Here is a 23401-nt window from a genome sequence, read left to right on the forward strand (position 1 = left end):
AGGGTGTACATGAACAAACCCCAGACCATTCAGGAGTTGAAGGCAGCAATTCACAACGAAATCACATTAATTCCTGGTGATGTGCTTGAGCGGGCAATGCGGAACGTCAAGGACCGACTCCAAGAATGCGTCGCTTGAGAAGGAGGGCATTTGATGGATGTAATTTTTAAAAATTAACTTTACTAATTTTTTGTTAATAAATTTCCATTGTAACTACACGTTTTGCACTTTATTTCAATCCAATACCTTTAAAATTGACAGTTTGACAAGTATTTTAAAACCGCCCGATTCATTGCGCCACCCTGTACATATAATTATGGTAACACATTTAAAATGAATCAATCACATATTTTCTTAATTTAATTTTAAATGTTTTTATGTTTTCTTCTGATTTTATTTCTTCTGGTAGCTCTCCAAATATCTTAGATATCTGACAAAAAGTTAGGTGACAGTAATGTTTATAATTCTGTACTAGACGTGAATCCGCACAAGACTGTAGATTTAGGGCGCCGGGTCCAAACCGTGTCTTCAGCCGATAGTGATGCTCCTTTACGGTCGATAGTGATGATACCTAGTTGTAAAGTTGAAGATGATTGTAGAGTCTTCCTCCCGCACCCGGTGCTCGGTGAATGTTGAAAGAAAGTAGAAACATGTAGGTAGTAAAACACTTGTTTGTTTGTAAAGATGAACTAATTTATTGTAAATTATGTTGCTGCTTATATTCAATTTGGCCGACGCGCGTGCGACATGTGTTTATAAAATGTGTTTTTTTCGTTATCCGTAATTTTAGTTCAGTGTTTAGACGAGTGTTTTAAGTTGGCCTCTCAGAAGCTGGGCGTACTGTACAGGGCCCGCAGATACTTTAATAATACACAACTGCTGACCCTGTACAAATCGCAAGTGCGCCCTACTGTCGAATTTGGCAGCCATCTCTGGTCCGGAGCCCCTAAATACCTGAAAAAAACCCTCCACTCTGTGCAAAAACGGGCGGTCCGTTTGATAGATTCCCCAATCTTAACAAACGGACTGCAATCTTTAGAGCACAGGCGTCAGGTAGGTATGCTGTTCTTGTTCTATCGGTATTACAATGGAAGATACTCTGAGGAACTAGCGTCATTGATCCCTTCGGCACCGGTGCGTAGTCGGGATACACGCCAAACGCGCGCCCAACATTTGTACACGGTTGACACTTGTCACATGAGAACGGGTCGCTTCTACGATTCGTTCTTAAGTTCAACAGCTCGGCTGTGGAACGAACTGCCGGCCTCTGTGTTTCCTCCCTCCTACAACATGGGACTCTTCAAGACCCATGTTCACTCCTTCCTCTCCACAAAAAGACCCTCCACACAGCATCCCCAAAGATGACATAGGCCCTGAGGGAAATTATTTTCTTCAGGGCCTCCTGTGTGGAGTAAATATTAAAAAAAAGACGAAAAAACTTATGGTGAGCCATTTTTAAACATTTTTATGTTTGCATTTAAAATTTGAATATTTCGAAAATTAAATGTTTATTTTTGACAATTAAATTTGAAAGCTTATTTCGTCACCTTCCAAAAGCAGTTTTTAGTTTTCAGATAAGTTAAGAAATGTTCCATTTATTTAGATTTTATTGCAAAGCCGAAATACATCGAATTCTCCAACCTTCTGTTAGCGTCTTTAAGAAACCTAATGGTCAATGTGCCAGAGTCCTAAGGGGTTAAAAATCTTATAACTAACTAACCATCACGCCGTTTCCCCGCAGGGGTAGGCAGAGAGGACGGATCTTGGCACACACTCCTTGCCTCATTCACATTCATACATCGTCTCATACATGCTCTTCTATTATTCTGACTCTTGACATGGCACGACTCAAGAATCTGATTCACTTGGTCGTGCCATGTCTTCCTCGGGCGTCCCCGACTTCTGCTACCATTCACATTTGCATTGTATATTCTCCTTACACTCCTTTCTTCGCTCATTCGCTCTACATGCCCAAACCATCTAAGCGTCCCTTTCTTGATCTTACTCATTACGCTTACATCAGCCTTGCACTCTTTCCGGATCTCCACATTCCTCACGCGACCGTACATAGTTTTACCACACATACGCCTCAAGGATCTCATTTCAACAGCATTAAATCTACTTTCATCCTTTCTTTGCCAGTTCCATGCCTCACTTCCATACATCAGGGTAGGCACCAGCACTCCATTGTGGACTGCTAATTTCGCTTCTTTGGAGAATTTTTTGTTCGCGCCAACTGCGTTCAGTCCTCCATTAATGGAGTTACCTGCATTTACTCTTCTTTCAATATCTCTGTCAGCTTTCCCTTCTCTTATAAAATATACGGAAATCTTATATGTATCCATACATTCTACGTAACAATTTATATGTTATGCAAAAATCTTAGAAACTAAGCGATTACTACATATAAAAAATCTCATAACTCTCACTTACAATTCCAGTTTCAATTCACTTTGCCTCATGCTACACAAAATGTCTGTTTCCGTATGATAAATTTTAAAACAGGATGAGTTTTAGATCTATTGTATTAATGATTGTTTTTTTCCAGATGATCTTATCCAGCTCTCTGATTGACATCATCCTCCAATTGCCCATGATAGTGACCTTTGACGTGGACACGTGTCAAACGTACGGTGATACCGCGGCCTTGATGGTGTTCAGCATGACTTTTGAGAAGTGCATGACCTTGGTGAATAGTCTACTCATTCACAGATCAGAGCTCTTACAGGACAGGTGAGATATTATTATAAATCTGTACATACTACATTAGAACATTAATTATATCATTTTGATTGTACTGGACACCTACGCCAGTGACATTGTCTGTAAATGCCGGTTTCCTCTGGGGGTACCTTGGGTAAGGATTTGAAAAGAAACACAACTTGCGAAAGTCGTCGGACAACTGACTGGTTGGACCAGTTGTTTGCGTATTTATTGGGTTCGAATTCAATACTTTCTACACGTGTTAATGTGGAGCAATTACTCTTAAATCTAAACATATACTGAAGTCCCACGGTTTGTCGTGCGAGTAATTCATCCTTGAACTGGCGATATGACACGTGTGCAGTGATTAAAAATCTTATCATCGTACGAGACAAGCCTCAAAGGAGACGGCATCGTACAATGCGTTACATAAGACAAATATTCATTTTCTTGATTATTTAATAATTATTTAGGTATATCCATCTGCTGTCCGGTGCATTTATTATTCAATTTTCATCTAATTACTCTGTCTCACAGGAGAATTATTTCAGACCTGGTTGTATAACATACAATCATTAACCCTGCCATCGTCACCACTATTAAGGCGAAGCTTAATGCCAAATCACTATTTTGATTAATCTTTTTAACAAATTAGTGAACATTATGAATACCAAAAAATAAGCTTTAGTTAAATTGAAGGTTTTCCTATCGCTTCGCTTGAGTAGAATACAAATAAAAAAATAAATTACTCAAAAAATATAAATGCAAACTACAACAAAAAATATTTTTTCAATAGAAATGTATGAACGCGTAAAGGAAACAACTTAAAAAAAATACAGTTTTATAAATTATCTGTGACAGTTTCACTTGATTAACTTTTTTGCTTTCTTATAAAATTATTTACAAAATAAATAAAAACCAGTTTTTTTGCTTAAAATCAAACGTTTCTAGAGTCCGTTTGTCAAGCGATTTTAATGCCTATTATTTACGATATAAGGTATACCAAGAATACACAAATTTTTGGCTTGTAGCTTCCTCTTAAATTCCATGCCCGACAAGGAACCCAAAACAATATGTGCCAGACGTAATGTGTGACACACAAGACTGTAAACAGGGCGGTGATCCCAATCCGTGGAGGCGTGAGATGCCTTCCTTCAGTGGCGTGGAGGGGTAGAACGGGGCGTCTCTGTAGCCGTTGTAGCTGGTCCGATGCTGATTCTGGTCCTTGTCGTAGATCCGGGTCTTGTTGTAAAGGCAGAGAGGTCCGGGGTGAGGCGAGGGTCAGAAGAAGAAGAGAAGGCGAGTAGAGTCAGAAGTCGGAGCGAGGTAGAAGGCTGAGCAGAGAGAAGTGTAGAGCTGGTGGTGGTTGCTGGATATCTAATGTTTCAAGGGACTGTTCCCGTTTTATAAGACCCCGGCGGCCTTCGCTGGCCGAGCGACGCTCACACGGGCCTGCTTTCTCTTTGATTCCTGGAATCGAGGCCCGTGTTTTGTGGCGCGCCCGCGGCCCGCCGCCGGGTTAGCTACCGCCTCTCGGCCGGTAATTTCGGGCCCTGTGGTCGAACGTGACCACGGCCTCTCTCTGTTCGGGCACGGTTCTCAGAATCGCGCTGGTGGAACGTTCGGGCGGCAAACCACCTCGTACGCTATGACGGCGCACGGCCCTTTGCTTCGGGTCGCGGCCGAACGTTCCCTCTCGTATAAGCACGATTCTCATAACCGTACCCGAATTAAATGCTATACTAATTAAATGCTACTAATCCACCAGCTCTCTCGGTATACTTCTCTGCCCGTGTCTCCTAGCCAAGCTCCGACGTTTCATTTATTGTTTACATAATCATTTTTACATAGGGGTTCAGACATACATTTTATACATTTCTTTCATTTAATACAATTTAGGATTAGACAGATTGGCGTAGATTATGGATTGGCGACCGCGGCCGAGCCCGGAGCAGTACGTCCGTAACACTCCCCCCGTGGAGCTCGGCTACACCCTTTTTCGGGAGGCGTGCTGCGACTTGCGGGCGCGGCGTGGTCCCTGGCGTCCGGTCCCTCTGGCGAGTGTGTCTCGGTGGCGAGTTCGGTGGGGCGGCGTCGGGACAGGCCCCCGGCGGCATGGTCCCCGGCGGCACGGTCCCCGGTGGCACGGTTGGTCTCCGGCGGCGTGGTCCCGGGCGTTGGCAGCGAGGCCGGTGGGGCGGCGTTCGGACAAGCCATCCTCAGCGTTGTCCCGGCGTCGGCGTCGGCGTCGGCGTCGCGCCGGGTGCTCCCATGCGTGATCCAACCGAGGGCTGTCCGGGACGTCATCTGGCCGCTCTCTTCCTTCCGCACCTCCCGCGACACGATAAGCAGCCCGTTATCTTGTCCGATCAGCAGCCGGGGTTTCACCTGCCGGCGGCCGGCCACTGTTTGTCGCGGGAGGTCTAGGTCTGTTACGGTGTGGGCCGTCACCGTGAACGCGTCTCCGTCGCCGCGCACCGACAGTCTCACCCGCCGGGACGTAGCATCGGATGAGCACATCCCATTAGCGCCCCGAATTCGCAGGCCACGTATCGGACCCGCGGCTCCAACGATGTCTGCAACATCTGCCTCGACTAGGGTTATTGCAGAGCCCTCGTCAAGCAGCGCGTGCACGGTCGCTCGGCCCCCGGGGCCGCACAATGTCACGGGAATCACTTTCATTAGCACTTGTCCCTCACTTTCCCACGTGTTCGTGACTGTGTGCGTCTCGGGGTCACGAGTGTATGCGTCATCGTGCAGCAAGCGGTGATGCGGGGCCCTGCACGTCCCCACTCCGCAGTTGGTCCGGTACTCGCACCGTTTTGTCTGGTGCACACCGTCCAGACACTTAAAGCACAACCGTGCGCTTTTCACAAGTTCCCAACGCGCACTGATTGTTTCTTCGGCGAATCGGGGACACTTGTAGAGTTTGTGCGAGTCGTCTTTGCACAGTGTGCACCAAACTTCACTGCGGGGTTCCGGCCGCTCGTCGATCACGTGCACATTTTCACGATACGGGCGGGCGGCCCGCTGATGTTCGACCGAGCTGCTCGGCCGCGCTGCTCGGCCATTGTCGGTGAGGCCCGACCGCGGCACCGCGTTGGTCAGCCGCTTCAGGAACGCGGCAAGCTGCACCACGGTGGCCGCGTGCGTCTGGTCGGCCACCTTACCCAACCACAAGAGGCGTAGGGCTAACGGCATCTTCGAGGCGATTTCGCTGAGGAGGGCCGGGTTGGAGAGGTAATCGCCCCGCAGATTCCCCAGCGAAGCCACGATGTTCTGCACCGTGCCCGAGAACTCCACCAGAGCCTCGGTCGATGCGTCCTCTTGCAGTCGGGTTAGCCGCTTTATCCGGTCGAACATGACCGCGGCGACCGAGTGCGCGCCCCCAAAGCGGTGCTCCAGGACATCCATGATTTCCGGCACCTGCGCCGGGTCCAGGAGGAGAGGGCTGACGGCTTCGCGCGCCTTTCCCTTCAGGGCACGCTGTAGCCGCATCAAATTCTCGGCCGCCGTCATCCCGCAGGTGGCCGTCGACTGCAGGAATTGTGCCTTCCAGGCCTGCCACTCTATGGCGTCGCCAGCGTATGGCGGCAGGTCCTTGGCGCTGGACTGCCGGGCGATGAGCGACGCCATCCGCTCATCCTCGGGGTGGGAGCGGGGTGTACCGCCGGCCTGGGACTGCCGGAGGGCGTCGGCAAACATGGCCGTCACCTGGGCGAGAGGGACACTCCCCTGGTTCACCCAGTCCCGCGTCTGCCTCGCTGCCTCGTCTGCGCGGTTGAAGGCCCCGTATCCATCCATAGGGGGCTGCGATGGCGAGTCTGCACTCGGGGGAAATGCTGAGAACTGGGCGGGCCCGCGGGTCACACCGGGATAGCCGTACTGCGGCTCTGGTCCACCTCGCAGCGCCGCGGCGCCTGGGGAAGCGCCGTCCGTGAGTGGATCCGCAGCATGGTTTCTCTCCGTCCCGGTGTGAGCCCTCACGGCGCGGCGCGAGTTCCCGAAAACATCGGTAGTCTGGGCTGTGGCTTGTGGCACAGTGGGTTCTCCCCCCACTGTGAAGGTATGGCTGTGACCGGGGCCGCTAGGGGGCGCCGCAGTCTGTGGAAGGCCAATGGTTTGCGCCTCCGCTGCGTAGCTCCGAGTAGGTACGCCCGGGGGCGCCGGCGTCGGCGTCGGTCCGTAACCCAGCCGCGGCGCAGTGGTGTGCGTCTCCGCTGAGTAGCCAGGACGCGGCGCAGTGGTGTGTGTCTCCGCTGAGTAGTCCAGGCGCGGTGCAGTGGTGTGCGTCTCCGCTGAGTAGCCAGGACGCGGCGCAGTGGTGTGTGTCTCCGCTGAGTAGCCCAGGCGCGACGCAGTGGTGTGTGTCTCCGCTGAGTAGCCAGGGCGCGACGCAGTGGCGTGTGTCTCCGCTGAGTAGCCCAGGTTCCGCCTGAAGCCGCTAGATGGCGCCGCCGTCGGTGGGTACTCTGCCCGTGGAGCTGTGGCGCGCGTCTCCGCTGCGTAGTCCGGGTCTCGCCCGAAGCCGCTAGATGGCGCCGCCGTCGTCGGGTACTCCGCCCGTGGAGCTGGGGCGTGTGTCTCCGGTTGCCAGGCTGCAGGGGAAGCGGTCCGCGGGAGGCCCTTCAGCGTGGCGATCAGTTCTGCCATCTGTCGGGTGTGGTCCTCCTGTAGCTTCCGGTTGTGCCGCCTCTCAGCTCTCAGCTCGAGCTGCACCTGCCGGAGCGTGTCCTCGCTGGAAGCCTCGCTTCTTGACGAGACGTCGGCCGCGGCAGGGGGCGTCTGTGGTGGTGATGCGCCGGAGGGACCAGGCAGTAGGTCCGCTCGGGGATCAGAGGGGGCCAGGGGGGCGGTTGGCCGGAGTCCGGGGGGCGCGGCTGTGGCCGCCCCGGTTGGTGTGGGATCATCGCTTCCCTGCGATGAGTCCCCGTCAGCGCTATTCTTCCCAGAGCGCAGTGAAGGTGACATCTTCCACGGAGAGATCCGGCGGCGAAGGACCACTTATGTGCCAGACGTAATGTGTGACACACAAGACTGTAAACAGGGCGGTGATCCCAATCCGTGGAGGCGTGAGATGCCTTCCTTCAGTGGCGTGGAGGGGTAGAACGGGGCGTCTCTGTAGCCGTTGTAGCTGGTCCGATGCTGATTCTGGTCCTTGTCGTAGATCCGGGTCTTGTTGTAAAGGCAGAGAGGTCCGGGGTGAGGCGAGGGTCAGAAGAAGAAGAGAAGGCGAGTAGAGTCAGAAGTCGGAGCGAGGTAGAAGGCTGAGCAGAGAGAAGTGTAGAGCTGGTGGTGGTTGCTGGATATCTAATGTTTCAAGGGACTGTTCCCGTTTTATAAGACCCCGGCGGCCTTCGCTGGCCGAGCGACGCTCACACGGGCCTGCTTTCTCTTTGATTCCTGGAATCGAGGCCCGTGTTTTGTGGCGCGCCCGCGGCCCGCCGCCGGGTTAGCTACCGCCTCTCGGCCGGTAATTTCGGGCCCTGTGGTCGAACGTGACCACGGCCTCTCTCTGTTCGGGCACGGTTCTCAGAATCGCGCTGGTGGAACGTTCGGGCGGCAAACCACCTCGTACGCTATGACGGCGCACGGCCCTTTGCTTCGGGTCGCGGCCGAACGTTCCCTCTCGTATAAGCACGATTCTCATAACCGTACCCGAATTAAATGCTATACTAATTAAATGCTACTAATCCACCAGCTCTCTCGGTATACTTCTCTGCCCGTGTCTCCTAGCCAAGCTCCGACGTTTCATTTATTGTTTACATAATCATTTTTACATAGGGGTTCAGACATACATTTTATACATTTCTTTCATTTAATACAATTTAGGATTAGACAGATTGGCGTAGATTATGGATTGGCGACCGCGGCCGAGCCCGGAGCAGTACGTCCGTAACACAATATGTAACATTTTTCTGTAACACGTAAACAACCAACTATCAGACACACTCACTAAGCAACAGTAGCTACTAGTTAATAAGTGCTCCCGAGCGCCGGACAACCTACAAAATTTCCGACATGGCTAACTACAATACGAAACTCAGTTCGGTTATAACATCTCACAAAGATTAATACAATACATAATAGAATCCAATAATATAGACCTAAAACTGAGAATACTCCTCATCAAGACCTATGTATGGAGTATCTTGATGTACGGCTGCGAAACATGGTGCCTATCCGAAAGAGATAAACGGAGACTAGAGGCTTTTGAGATGTGGTCCTATAGAAGACATTTCCTGGAGAGACCATGTTACAAATGAGGAGGTTCTCCAAAGAATCGAAGGAGGAAGGCACCTGCTCAGGACCTTGTCCGAAAGGCGTGCAAGATGGATCGGCCATGTTATACGACAAGAAGGCCTCTTGCATGTCATAATGGAGGGTATGACCGAGGGGACCAACTCTAGGGGACTCCCACGCCGAGAGTACCTGGAGGACCTGCTGGTGGACGTGCGCTGCTCATCATATGCACAAGTCAAAAGAGCCGCACAAGACAGGGAAGAATGGAAGAGGAGATTAGACGAAATTGCTGCAAACCAATCCCAGGATTTGAAACCAGAGAGAGAGAAATGCAACAATGCAACATTTCAATATGTGTTTAAGATGAAGCTATTTTCGTAAAAGTAAAGTTCACATTAATAAGTAATTCTTAGTAAAGTTACTAATTACCATTTTTAGTTTTAAATTTTCCATTGTGGTCGTTTGGAAAATTAAGAACTAGGGCAACGATTTATCTTATAGTATTGTTTTACATAGTTTCCGTTTTATGTTACTGTTACATGTTTTGATAATATTGATTCATTTTCAGTTTATCAAGCGTTCAAAGATAGTTTCAAAGGAAGATATGTAAATACAAATATGTAAATACAAATATGTAAATACAAATATGTAAATACAATAGGTAGCGCGCAAATATTAAAAAACGATAATAATTTAGCGAAAATGTTGAAAATATTTAATAAAACACGACTCTTTTGAAATAGAGCAAAAATCTCTTGACAAATGCTTTAGCTGCATTTAAAGATAAACTGTGAATTTTTTCATGCCTATAACATATTAAATAACAGAACAAAACATGTTTAAAATAATTTTCGGAGCTAACTTTGCGATTTTTTTCTACCGTGGGAATTTCATTCAATTAACGTTTCGGCATAACAAATGTATAGATAATATTTTCAAAAATAACTTTTTTAATAACTTTTGGAACTTAAAAACGAGTTAACGAGAAACTTGTTATAAATCGGTAGAAATTGTGTATACTGGGGCTTAATACATTACATTAGTTTTTAAAGCATGTTAAAAATGTACGAACCATTAGCAAAGTTCACCACCAGTTACTTTACAGGCTCCTGACTAGCACCTAGTGGTCAGAGGTAAAACTAGGGCTAACAGATAAAACAGATGTTTTGCCTTATCAATTGGCTTTCTTTGACAGTGTTTGTTTACAATTGGCTTGTCAATGTGTTTTACTTGGTTAGATTATAAAAAGCCTCGCCGACTGGATTCCTTTTTCTTCTCTCCTATAAAATAGTAACAAGCAGTCATTATGGTCTACAGACCATTAGTAAAAGTGTTTTGTCCGGGTCGGGAATAATTTAACTCTTTGTAACATTAAATAAAGTAAAAATGCAGTTTTGTGCAGTAAAAACAAAAAAAGCCATGCGTCTGTTATTGAAGACTTCATCAAGCCCAAACAAATCTTAACAAAGCATGAAGCTTTAAAAACTTTTTAATAAAATTTTCGATTGCTCATTAGGTATACGTATACTGTTATTATAATATACTAGCTGACGTTTACCCGGCGTTGCTCGGGGTTATAAATGGTTTGGAGTAAAGTTTTGAGACTGTGAATTCTTGTGTACCTGAAAACTGAGTCTATTTTTAACTAACCATCATGCCGCTACGCTGCAGGTGTAAGCAAAGAGGACGGATCGCCAAACAACTTGGTCTTGGCATACATTCCTTGCCTCGTTCATATTCATACATCGTCTCATACATACTCTTCTATTATTCTGACTCTTGACATGGCCCGACTCAAGTATCTGAATCACTTGATCGTGCCATGTTTTCCTCGGGCTTCCCCGATTTCTGCTACCATTTGCATTTGCGTCATATGACTCCTATAATTTCTATACCCGCTATATCCGATTTTTTGACAAAATGATCTGAGTATGACATCTTGTTCACATTTTTGCGAGCAACAAGAGGAGCCTAAAATTGAGTTTCAAAACCCTCCTTATCACGATCAAAAACCATGTTAAAACTGCGAGTGAGAAACCAAATCCGCTATATCATACAGAAAGTTACTATCAAAACGCGCTATATCGGATTCAACCAATCACAAGCAGTTATTTTGCCAAAATACAATATGGCCGCCGCTCTGACGCCACGCTCGTGTGTCAAAATGATCTACGCGTGTGTTTCTAAACCCGCCATGTCGGCTCAGTTGACTTTCAAAATCACAAAGTGAGTATCAAAATCCGCTTTATCCATTTTATTTATCGAAATTACTTAATTATTGCTAGACATATATAGAAAAATAAATACTTTTCGAAATTTTATTACTCCAATTAATTATACAAAAAATTGTAATGCAATTACTTATGTACGCTAGAGATGTGACAGTTTTTTGCGGTTTTCTCCAAATCAATGAAAGTTGATATAGCGGGTATAGAAATTACATATACTCATATACTCTCCTTACACTCGTTTTTTCTTCGCTCATCCTCCACATTTCTCATGCGATCGTACGTGGTTTTACCGCACAAAGGCCTCAGGGATCTCATTTCTACAGCATTCAGTCTACTTTCATCCTTTCTCTGCCAGTTCCATGCCTCACTTCCATACATCAAGGTGGGTACCAGCACTCCATTGTGGACTGCTGGCTTCGCTTCTTTTGACGATGCTAAGGTGGAAATAATATTATTCTAAAGAATTGAAATATTTTTTTATAAGTTTTTGTTTCACTTTATGGTGGTACGTTTTCCTCGGGTGTCCTAGACTTCCACCATTCACTACTGTATACCACATTGTTACTACAAATAAAAACTACATTATGTCGACTTTTATTAGACTTTGTATCCCATTCCAGTGCAGAGATAATGCGATAAGTCTTCCTCGGGCGTCCCCGTCTTCTTCTACCATTAAAACCACTCTCTAAACGCTCCTGACACTTATTAGAACAATCTTTGAAATTTTCAGCGAAATCGGTCCAGTAGTTTTGAGTGTATAGGGGGGACAAACAAAGAAATAGTAATTAATGGGCGTAAAATCAAATAAAATAACATAATAGGAAATTGAGATCTTTGGATTTAATTATGCTTATAGCTAATTTACATTAACCCTTTTAATGCCAAGTTTCCGCGGTCTATTTCTACCTTACAATCAGAGATGTGCTTTATTTCAAATAAATCCATTTCAAATGGAAATGCAAAATGCAAAATGGGTATTTTGCATTTTAAATGCTTTTCTAAAAACCATTTTGCATTTTAAATGCCTTTCTCAATGCATTTAACATTTTAAATGCTTTTTTGCAACATTCTTCCTACTATCTCCACTCAACTTTTTTTCATAAGCCCCAAATATCAGTCGGTCCTCAACCTCGCTATGAGAGATAATTTATATTTATCAAGTTGCTCCCTGGTAGGAGCCAATTGAGTGATACCATTACAAAAAATACTGAACATGGGGCCATGACGCTGTAATATTAAATGTTAGATAGCAGTTTCTATGTTTTTAAGTTGGCAACATTAGTCCCGCGCAAATTTTTTGTGGTTTCATAATCTGTAGTCGTGGTGTTTTTGGATTTACCATGATGTATAATGTTTGTTCTACATTGATGTCCATTATTAAATGACAAAATTATTTAAAAATTCTATAATTATTTTAATTGTTTGACCTGAGAAACCATTTTGCATTTTCAATGCATTTTGAAAATGGGTATTTTGCATTTTGCATTTGAAATTCTTTTCTAAAAACCATTTTGCATTTTCAAATGGAAAAGTTTTGACCCATTTCCATTTTGCATTTCAAATGGTTTTGGGTACCCATTTTGCACATCTCTGCTTAAATTCAATTGGCTGACACAATTTTATAATAAATCACTTATTTTTTTGCAAAATAATGTTTTTGTAGATTGTACATTCTTACCAGATAATATGTTTATATATTTAAAAAAATTGAATATATCTTTCATAAGTAGTTTCCCCAGGCTTGAACTGATAACTGATAAGCTGATATATTGAATTAAATGGCATCTGATTTGTCTTATATGTACAGGGTTTTCCAATAAGAGGTGTTATTTTGATATTCAATCGTAAAAGATCAATGGTTTCGTTGCTTGTGTGGAACCGCCGTCTTATTGAAAGTAAACGTTGTCCAGATCAATACCATCCAATTCCGGCCATATAAATCATTAATCATCTCTCGATAGCGCAATCCATTCACCGTAACTGTTGCTCAAGCCTCATTTTCGAAAAAGTAATGTCCAATGACTCCGCCGTACCTTAAACCGCACCAAACAGTAACACGTTAAGGATAGAGAGGCTTTTCAACAATAACTCTTGGGTTTTCCGAGCCCCAGATGCGACAATTTTGCTTGTTGACGAAGCCACCGAGGTGGAAATGGGCCTCATCACTCAAGATGATTTTTCGATGGAATTCTAATAATTAATAAAAGTGAATTTTAATAATTTCAATGCGTTGTTGAAGCATGTATCGTTGCATTTTTATTAATGGCGTAGTTTCTACTTGTCAAATGTCAAAAAATGACAGCTTCAAAAGTAACATCTACCGAAATAGCGGGCTATTCAAAATAACACCTCTTATTGGAAAACGCTGTAGTATTGTTCTAGTTTCTATAATATGTTATGTTACCGTTACATGTTTTACTATTATTATTTGATCGCACTTTTCGTGTAACAGGCCCGCTCATCTGGAATAGACATCCCTCGGCTCTTACTAATCTCCAGAATTTGGCTGAATTTAAAGGGGCTTTAAAAACTAAATTATTTAAAAAATCTTACCATTCATAAATCTCGACTTCTTTTCGATATTTTATAATAAGCCATATTCTAAAACTTCCAGTAATTGTTTGGTTTCGGTTGCCTCCTTATTGTACCTTTTAAAATGTCCGCTCAGAAGATTCTCATTTCTGAGCACAAACTGCCTTCTGTTTTATACATATTATGTTTTTAGTTTTAATGTTCTTGTTTTGTCCTGTCCTGCTGTTATTGTTATTATGTATAAGTTTTGTCATCACTTTGTATAAACAGTATATTTAGTGTTATAATATTAGATCTGTATTGGGTAAGGCACACTGTACGAATAATTTTAAGAGCATGACCACTAATACTAAATTAGCGTTAATTTTTTTTTATTATATAATTTTCGATAGCTTACTAGATATATGTACTCTGTTTTAAAATGCATGTAAAAGTCTCGCTGGGCGTAAAAGCAAATTTAAAAAAAATATATATATATATACAGAGTTTTTTTTTTCTCTCTTTTGGTTGATTCTTAAATAAATCATGTTTATTAAGTAATTAATATGAAATTTGTTCTATCCCATAGATGGCCGTGTTTCTTGCAAGCCTACAGGAAACTTATGAAGTGTTTATGCAGTCGAAGTCACACGGATAAAGTGACCGATCTTCAGGAGACGGAGATTCTGGTCAAAATGGCTTTAAGCCTCGAAAGGTAATGATCATGTTTACAACGTTTTCCTTTTCCATCTTCTTCCCCTCCCCGTTCCCTCCAGTCTCACAACATAACCAAATTGGGGATACCATTGTGATTGTGTTGTGACTATTGTGTTGCATATTATTTTATCTTTACATCTGTCGGACTCTGGAGTAAGCTTTATGACTAGTGCCATCTATCGCTTGAATACCCAACTTATTACCATACATCACAATACCTTACTTGATAAAGTGTCATTTTATTTTTGTCTTCAACACATTAGAGGTAATACCCCAAGGCAAAATGAATGTACAAGGTCAACAACTGCAATTGAAGTTATTCGCACCGTGCGTGGACACAATTCTTCAGCAGTATAATATAGCACAAAAAATAAAAGCACTGCAAGTGCAGGGATCCGGTCCTAATGGGATTACAGCGAAGGCGGTGTATGGGTAGTTCCCGTGAGTTCGTTTCTGGGTCCCGTGCGAGTCCCAGTATTCCCGCATATGGAAGATCCTGTAGCGGTGAGAGTTTTCCCATCGGAAGTCCTGCTTTGCTTGGGTTCTCTGAAGGCCCCAAGAGGGAAGAAAGAGTCCACCGAAGTGGCCCCAGCTGTCTTCTCCACTCCCCCTTGGTTCCCCTTAGCCCTCTAGTTGTTTTATGTATGGTACATTTTTGATCCCACGAGTATCTAGAGATAAAGAAGGTCCACTCCAGCAGAGCCCAGAGTCGTGTGTCGCACGTCTTCCGAAGTCTAATCTAAGATACTACCGTACAGCACGATTAAAATGTTTTTCTCTAATTTCAGGCTAACGCAATCTATGGTTAAAAATGAGAAGCACGACCTATCTCGGATAGCTTCGTATCTCATCGCAGACATCGTGGCCAACTTCCAACGGATCCCCATCAGCCCGAGGGTCAAGTTCCACCTCCAGAACTGCGTGTACTCCCTCCTGCAACTCCTGGACTCTCACGCTGTCGGCTTTTTGATGAGGAACCTGCCAAGTCGAATGGTCTTCCAGCAGATATATAACACGTATAATACATACTATAAATATACGGGAAGTTAGACGTGCTGGTGACGCTGATGAATTCAGTACTTCGTTTGTGTGAAAGCCCTATGAAACAAAACATGAGTATGTTTGATATTGAGAAATATATTCTGTTTATGTTATTTGTAATTGGAAATAAAATAGTTTTTATTATTTTTGTGTTTTTATTAACTTTTTTTCAATCCATTCCACATGTTTCGACACAATGTACAGGGTTTCCAATAAGAGGTGTTATTTTGAATAGCCCGCTATTTCGGTAGATGTTACTTTTGAACCTTTCCTCCTAAAGAGTGGCGTCAGACAGGGAGGATGCATGTCACCGATATTGTTCAATCTGTACATGGACGAGAAAGGCTAAACAATGCAGGAGTAGGCTGCCACATCGGAGGACAGTGTCTGAATAACGTCAGTTATGCGGACGATATGGTTCTGATGGCACCATCTATAAGGGGACTGCGCATTCTTCTGAAAATCTGTGAAGAGTATGCTGAAGAAACAAATATGTTATATAACCCTGCTACGTAGAGTAGTTGCTATGGATACCTGCTACGTGCAACCTACAATACTCACCAGACATTTCAGGTTATAATAATGAATGTGGAATCACAAACTTTATCCAGTACTGGAAGCGCCAATTCTTGAGGGTCAGATACCCACAAGAATGTTTGTGATCCCAGGGTTCTCAGGGGGTTGGGTTCGAAACCAGAAATGTGTCAGGTTACAATGTGTAATTTAGAGTCAAGGAAAGAAGGTTTAGAGTAACATTAATGTATATTATTTCGAATACAATACAAGTCTATACACTCTACCGTGTGAGTTATAACGAAAACAATATAATAAAAGCCAGATACAAGCTTACCCCCAAGGTTCCGACCACGCTTTATCTATCTAGCTAATTAAGTAACATCCCACTCGAGCTGGAGCAGCACCTCATCAGGCTGAGCTCCAGGGGGCTCCAGACGGAGCAAGAGGAAAGTTCAGTTCCGCCTCCTGGCGACTGTCCGTGGCAGGAAACTGGCAATCTGGCGACTGAGGAAGAGGAATCTGGTGCCCGCGGTCTCATCCGTGTATCCTGGCGAGGATTCCCTTTATGCAAGGAAAAATAGGCCTCCCTACGGCCCTGGTGAAAATGCGGTCGGCGTAGTGCCAAACCGCGAGAAAGAATACCATCCTTAGGCTTCCGGTAACCGGGCACAACATTTCAAGCCACTGGTTTCTTCATCCCATAAAGGATGGGTCGGATTCAAGCAGATCACACGTCTGACTCCGTTTGCGATTCATGATGCCGCGTGGTTACAATATTCGAACTAGCCACGGAACCAATTCCACTATGGAACCTCGTATTTTACTCCATTTATACGACTCTATAAAACTAGACTTCGCCACTCCGATTAAAGGGAAACCATTCCCAAACAATTTCACTCCGGAAAACTGTGACTGTCGTCTGCCGAGAGATCAGGCCCACTCTCTGGTTTCTCTGCAGGCAAGGAAGTGTTTTTGTTTTTTTCTGTTTCCGCCCGGTACAGATTTTAAATTTTAAATTATGATTCGAAATTTTACCAAAACCAATACCCGCGACAATCGCCCAGTTCCTAACTAGGTTAGAGAATCGGCGAGGATAAATGTGATGATGCAGAATAAATTAATGAATAAAATATTAAAACAAAAGGAGTCTAGCCCTGCATCATAACATTCCTGCTAAAACGGCTCTATTGGTCATAAGACATGGGCAAGGCCCGAAAAATATTCCTCCAGCTACCTTGAACGGTGTGAACTTGAAGGTGACCGAAGGAACTAAATACCTTGGGCACATAATCACCAGTAATCTGATGGACGATGATGATATTGATAGACAAAGGAGAGCTCTCAGCGTTAAAGCAAACATGCTCAGCAGAAGATTTCGCCTTTGTAGTACCGCAGTAAAAAGGACGCTCTTCCTTTCCTTCTGCGCAACGTTGTACACGTGCGAACTATGGGCAAACTACAAAAAGAGTAGTATAGAAAGACTACGGGTCCAGTACAACAACGCCTTCCGCACAATGTTTTGTCTCCCCAGATACTGCAGCGCTTCCCGTATGTTCACGGAGGGGCGAGTTCCCGGATATGCAGCCCTTATTAGATCCAGGGTGGCAGGAATGAGGGAAAGGATAAGAAGCTCTGGAAATATCCTCACTATGGAAGCCCGCCTCACTCCATCCTCCAGCATTGACGCACACTGGAGAAAAATACTAGCTCCTAATATAGTCACGGCTCCCTAAAGGCTTCAACTTTCTATTATTCTATTATTTTATCATTTTATTCTATTTTATTCTCAATTTATTCTGTTTTCTTTTCTTTGGTTTTCTGTTCTATCTTTTTGTTTTTGATTATATATTTTATTGTATCTCTATATGGAATGTGTGGGACTGCACTAACCTCCCCACATACCGGAATAAACACTTTATTATTATTATTATTATTATTTTGAAGCTGTCATTTTTTGACATTTGACAAGTAGAAACTACGCCATTAATAAAAATGGAACGATACACGCTTCAACAACGCATTGAAATTGTTAAAATTCACTTGAGTCAATCAAATGCAAATCATCTTGAGTGAGGAGGCCCATTTCCACCTCGGTGGCTTCGTCAACAAGCGAAATTGTCGCATCTGGGGCTCGGAAAACCAAAGAGTTATTGTTGATAAGCCTCTCTATCAACGTGTGACTGTTTGGTGTGGTTTATGGTCGTGCGGAGTCATTGGACCTTACTTTTTCGAAAATGAAGTTGGAGCAACAGTTACGGTGAATGGATTGCACTATCGAGAGATGATTAATGATTTTTTATGGCCGGAATTGGATGGTATTGATCTGGACAACGTTTACTTTCAACAAGACGGCGCTACGTGCCATACAAGCAACGAAACCATTGATCTTTTACGATTGAATATCAAAATAACACCTCTTATTGGAAAACCCTGTATTTATGTATGTGTTTTAGTGATACTTCATGAATCACCCATGCGATTGCTGCCGATGGACTGTTCCCAACAGTCTGGAGCCAGTGAGACTATTGCATGCCCATTTGGGGTATGCTGTGAGGCTGAAGCAGGGAGGTATAACTCTGATCGAAAATTGGAACCGTGAATATTGTCATGACATATTATTGCCCAACTATATTCACCAATGAAAAACTCTGAAAGTCTATGGAATAAACTTTCAGAGTTTTTCATTGGTGTAATAGCATAATAAGTAGGCTCCGAATGAGAATTTTACTGTCTATATATTGACACATCTATGGTTTTTTAGGACCAATTTGTTACATACAAAAATCCTGAAGGTATCGATCTAGTGAGTGGTTTATTTATGGGATGAAAGTACTAGGGAGATGGGGGAGAGGAAAGTTCCGATCTGGTCACCAAAAGGCTAAAGCCATTTTAAGCAATGTTTCGATTGGTATCCATACAACTCAGAACAGTTTAAAAAGTGAAAAACTAGGTTTATTGACTAGTTTTTTTTCATTAATTAGAATGATTTTATATTGCTTTTCAAAGGTGTGTTGATTTGTCATTGTCCTGAGTTATCATGGAACCGTTTCAGTTCTGAATGGTAGTCTTTCACCAGGAATGCTGAATGTCTACAACTAGGCAGGTCCTGTGCAGACGCAATTGGAGCAGTCAACTCCAGTCTCTGACTTGCCAAAGAGTCAGGGCGCTGATAATATGTAACACGGCGCCCTTTAGGTTTTTACTAGTGCCAGGCGTCGTTTGGCTAGGGGCGGCCCTCTGTACCACTCTGGAATGAGCTGCATATATACTATATATTATTTTGAATGGTTAAATTGTAATTTGTTAAAAAAATATATATATTTATGTATATTATTTTTTTAATAATAAACTAATTTATTTATTTATTTTGTAAGAAACAAACAGCTTTTATATAATATACAATGATAGATATAAATATACAAGTTAACTGAAGTCAAGCCACAGAAGTTTCTTATGTTAAAGTGCATTAGAAATGATGTTTTAGTATCTTAAAATTAATTTGGTGTTAAAGGAAGGGGAAAGGAAGAGGAAAATAGGAAGAGGATAGGAGATGCTGCCGATACATTCCATACTGTCATATTAATAATCGATCGTACGCATTACTTCATATTGATATGTTTATAAGACAAGGTTTTTTATGCATAGCACAAAGGGTAACAAATTATTATAAGCAATAATTAGTCGTCTGAAATATCCATACAAATTGAAAATATCTCCCGAGTTAAAATAAATGCCACCGACGGGAACTGAACCCGCTGAATTGAATTTATATTTTTTTTTTAATTGGAGGTAATTTTTCGCAAAAACGGCGCTATATAAATAATACAAATATTATCTATTACACTCCAACTTCACCGACTGAAAACATAACCATGGCAAACTGCATTAATTTGTTGTAAAAAATACGAAAGTTGAAGAAAAAATGGCTACCTAATACGGTAAGAAGGTACCTGCTTTCTTTCGTAGTAGATAATTGTGAATAACTGTTGGTCATATTATTCGAGATAAATAAACGTTAAATCAATTGCTTCCATAATATTAATTATTAATAATTCGCTTAATGATGATGATAACGTTATTTAATAATGTTTACATGTTATTTTCCTTTATTTGGTAGCGAATGCGCGTTTGAAAGTCCCCCCTATACCGATCCGAAGGTAGCCAACTTCCGTCAGACCATATTTGGGCATTTCTCTAAAGTCGCCCCGCCATTGGTCGAATGCATCATCACAATCGTGACTCATACAGCAAATGTTGATAAGAAAAGACAATCAAATCTCACTTTGCCGCGAGATGTCCATTGTTTAAATAATCGCACCTTTTATAAATTCATCTATTCGGTAATTATACGCAGTCGGGAAAAAAAGCATCGGCACTTTGACAACGCACGGCAATAGACGAAATTTATTTAAAATACACACAATAACACGAAACGTAATTATAATTCATAATTATTATTAACCTGAATAGCCATAAACGTCATTGACAATTTAAAAAACTATTTCTCTGTAAAATGCAGTAGTTTCTAGTTTCTAGTTAGAAAATAAACTTCTATTATAATATGAAGTTGATAAAATACTGTTTGTGAGAATTCAGGAAGCTTTATTTTATTCACTTACAATTTGCTTGTTATCATTTATTAGTAACGCTTTCTAGCGACAAGAGCTTGTATCAACAAAATAATCATAAAATTTTCATACTAATGAATCATTATTACGGTTTATTTTCGTACTTCACAATCCTGTCGCAAAGATAGCATTTTTAGTATTATTAAGTTAAGTTAAATTAAGTTTCCTGTATTGTCAATAATTCAACGTTTGACTCAACGATATTTATAATATTTTCACCTATCAGTGTGAAAGTGTACTAACAATGCAGTCATTGATAAGCCAAAAGCATTTGATAAAATAATAAATTGTAGTATTTTTGTTTGCAGTTCACATTCTCGCCGCAAGAAGTGCTACAATATTATTCAGAATATTATTTCTGTAAAGTTTCCCTTACTGTCAATTCGAGTGAAATTTCGCGCAGGCGCACTCGATAATAAAAAGTTGCGGGGGGCGTCAGTAGTGCCAACAGAGATAGTTTTCTAGTTTCGGTTTTAGTGAGGCAGTGTCGCCGTTTGTCTTCTTTTCCTAGTGATAATTAAAGTATTCTCATCCTAAAATGGTAAGTGTTTCACCCGTTATATCGTGCATTATTATAATAAGTGTCTAAAGTTAAGTTATCGACAGTTTTTCCGCGTTTATGAGCGTATTTCCAACGGGCCGCTCTGTCTGACCGGCGTCGCCATATTTTGCGCACCCATCCGATTTGCACAGTTTATTGGAAGCTCATATCTGCACTTAAAACGTACCTATCAAAAGGGTAATATATATTTTTAACATATCTTGTTATCACCCTCGCCTCGCGCGAGAGTGTACCCACATTATAAACTGCATTAATAAAAAAAACCGGTGTAGAATTTCACTCCCTCGTGTCTGTTCAGTTCTACAACGCCTTTTTTGACATTCTGACACATTCGTGTATCTGTGAGCTATATCCACGCCCAACGCCGATCAAAGCTGTATTAAACGCTGATAATCCCAACAATATGTCGGGAAGTTTGAAATTAGCAAAATGTTGTATCTCTTCCGAACGGCCTAGGCGGAGACGGTGTATAAAATAAAACTGATTTCTTTAACTTTTTGCCATCTAGACATGCGCAAGCTTCATACGCGAGAAATAGGGTCGAAAATCGTGCAAATTCGTGGCGGATTCACTGCCTGGCCAACCATGACGTGCAGTGCGATCCCAACAAATATTTACCGCTTTTGAAAACTTGATTCATTCCATGACTGTCTTAATTTTTTTATATGATACAATCATTCTGTATTAGGTATACAATTTGACTGTCTATGAGTCAAATTTGAAAGGATTCTATCTGGGCTGTCTGGGATTCAAATTTGAAAGCATTCTCTTTGACTGTCTATATATAAGTGGACAATTTTGAAATTAAGTTTTTCATACTGTAGAAATGATATCCCTGAGGCGTATGTGTGGTTAACAGTGTATGTCAAATGTGGCAATCCGGAAAGAATGCAAGGCTGATGTAAACGCAATAAAAAAATAAAAAAGGTATGTCCGTATGATTCAGACATGTAGAGCGGATGAGCGAAGAAAGGGGTGTCAGGAGAATCTATGTGACGTGAACGTAAATAGTAGAAAATGTCGGGGACGCCTGTGGAAGACATGACATGACCAAGTGAATCATACACTAGAGGGGTCATTTCTAGAATCAGAATATGAAATAGAATAGTATATGAAATAGAATAGTATATGAAACAATGTATGTAAAGATAAAAGTTATAGGGCGGTCAATCTTCTGGCTACCCCCGCGGAAACGGCGTAATGGTTAGTTAGTTAGTCAGCATAATTTGTAGTATTTATTATTTGTCAAGGATTAAAATTGTAATGCATTCTAATAATGACTCATTGACCGTCTAATACTCTAATAGGAATATATTTTAAATTATCCGCATTCTGTATTAGGTTTACTATTTGACTGAGTCACATTTGAAAGCATTCTATTCGATTGTAAGTATACTATTAAATTATTTAGGCAATTTTGAAATTAGAAGCATTCTGTATTAGGTTTACTATTCGACTGAGTCACATTTGAAAACATTCTATTCGATTGTAAGTAGGTATACTATTAAATTATTTAGACAATTTTGAAATTAGAAGCATTCTGTATTAGGTATAGGTACTATTTGAATGTCTTGTAACATTTCTGAATTTAAAATCATTCTGTGTCTACATTTGAAAGCATTCTATTTGTATTATTATTAGTAGGTATTCTAAAATCAGATGTAATCTATACAAATCCATTTGATTCATTGACTGTCTGCTACGAGGTAAATTGAAATGTTTTCATTATTAATGATTAACTGTTTTTATGCCTTGACTCATAATTAATTTTATTAGTAAAAACCGAACACCGTGATGGAAATTTTTCCTCGTACCGTATTTTCAATTAGTCGCAGGTTCAATCACCTCGAAGTTAAAAAATTGTACGTTACGCGATTAATAAAAAAACGGCGCTATAAAAAATATCAAACAATTATTATTGTGTAAAAAATAAACAGACTGGACACACCGTACCTTTTTTGCGAGGACATTTCTTACCAACATGAAATCATCGCAATTAGCAAAGTCATTTCCATCGTGCGCTCTAAGGAGCTTTTAACTGTCAAGAAACGAGTCAATACACCAGATTGAGGAAAGTATTGTGCTATGGAACTGTGAAATATAAGTTATTAATTTTGCATGAGATGCATATATTGGATTTGCAACCTAATAATTTTCTATATTTTTATTATTTGCGTTGTGTTCTCAACCTGTAATGTAAAAATAATTTTAAATTGCGTTTTTAGTCGGGCGAAACCAGTTTGTAGTAA

General features: G+C 42.1%; 2 protein-coding genes across 2 annotated transcripts in view; both read left to right on the forward strand.

Annotated features, from left to right (window-relative positions):
* Positions 1 to 15630, forward strand: part of LOC149409685 (uncharacterized) — a 45782-nt gene extending 30152 nt beyond the window's left edge. The window contains exons 9-11 of the mRNA XM_089649550.1: positions 2549 to 2733; positions 14278 to 14403; positions 15194 to 15630. Coding sequence (XP_089505676.1) covers positions 2549 to 2733; positions 14278 to 14403; positions 15194 to 15455 — 573 coding nt within the window. The 3' untranslated portion in view covers positions 15456 to 15630. The remainder of the gene's footprint in view (positions 1 to 2548; positions 2734 to 14277; positions 14404 to 15193) is intronic.
* A 5351-nt stretch (positions 15631 to 20981) lies between these two features.
* Positions 20982 to 23401, forward strand: part of tsr (Cofilin/actin-depolymerizing factor homolog tsr) — a 40396-nt gene continuing 37976 nt past the window's right edge. Inside the window, exon 1 of the mRNA XM_089649551.1 lies at positions 20982 to 21131. Coding sequence (XP_089505677.1) covers positions 21129 to 21131 — 3 coding nt within the window. The 5' untranslated portion in view covers positions 20982 to 21128. The remainder of the gene's footprint in view (positions 21132 to 23401) is intronic.

Source organism: Hesperophylax consimilis, chromosome 30 (genome assembly GCF_061612785.1).
Source record: "Hesperophylax consimilis isolate HC1 chromosome 30, BYU_Hcon_1.0, whole genome shotgun sequence".
NCBI lineage: Eukaryota > Metazoa > Arthropoda > Insecta > Trichoptera > Limnephilidae > Hesperophylax > Hesperophylax consimilis.